At 61.3% G+C, this 388-nt stretch overlaps 1 protein-coding gene across 1 annotated transcript in view; it reads right to left on the reverse strand.

Annotated features, from left to right (window-relative positions):
• LOC119307935 (dicarboxylate transporter 1, chloroplastic-like) overlaps window positions 1-182 on the reverse strand; it is a 3792-nt gene extending 3610 nt beyond the window's left edge. Inside the window, exon 1 of the mRNA XM_037584031.1 lies at window positions 1-182. Coding sequence (XP_037439928.1) covers window positions 1-128 — 128 coding nt within the window. The 5' untranslated portion in view covers window positions 129-182.
• Window positions 183-388: the final 206 nt, after the last annotated feature.

Below are 388 nucleotides of genomic sequence, written 5' to 3' on the forward strand. Positions count from 1 at the left end.
GAGATGGGCTTAGATGAGAGTGAGGAGGTGGAGCGGCGGCGGAGGGAGAACGAGGGGAGGTGGGGGCGGTGGCGGATGCCCAGATGGTGGCAGGTGAGCGGCGAGGCCGCCGACGCGGAGGAGGCCATGGCGTCGACGGCGGCGGCGGCGGGGAGGGAAGGGGGAGGGGGAATGGAGGAGATGGGAAGGGAGGTGGGGTTTAATTGGATGGACGGCGGCTATGGGGTTGGACGGGGAAGCGGCATTGGGCGTATCGGATCCAGAGATTGGTTCCTTCGCGCGTGCATCCGGTGTTCGTAGACCAGTACCTGCAGAGAGGTCAGGATGTCAACCGGGTCCCGTTTAATCCCGTTTAAAGTCCAATATGATAGTTTAAAAAGATTTTTTG

This window comes from Triticum dicoccoides, chromosome 5B (assembly GCF_002162155.2).
Source record: "Triticum dicoccoides isolate Atlit2015 ecotype Zavitan chromosome 5B, WEW_v2.0, whole genome shotgun sequence".
Lineage (NCBI taxonomy): Eukaryota > Viridiplantae > Streptophyta > Magnoliopsida > Poales > Poaceae > Triticum > Triticum dicoccoides.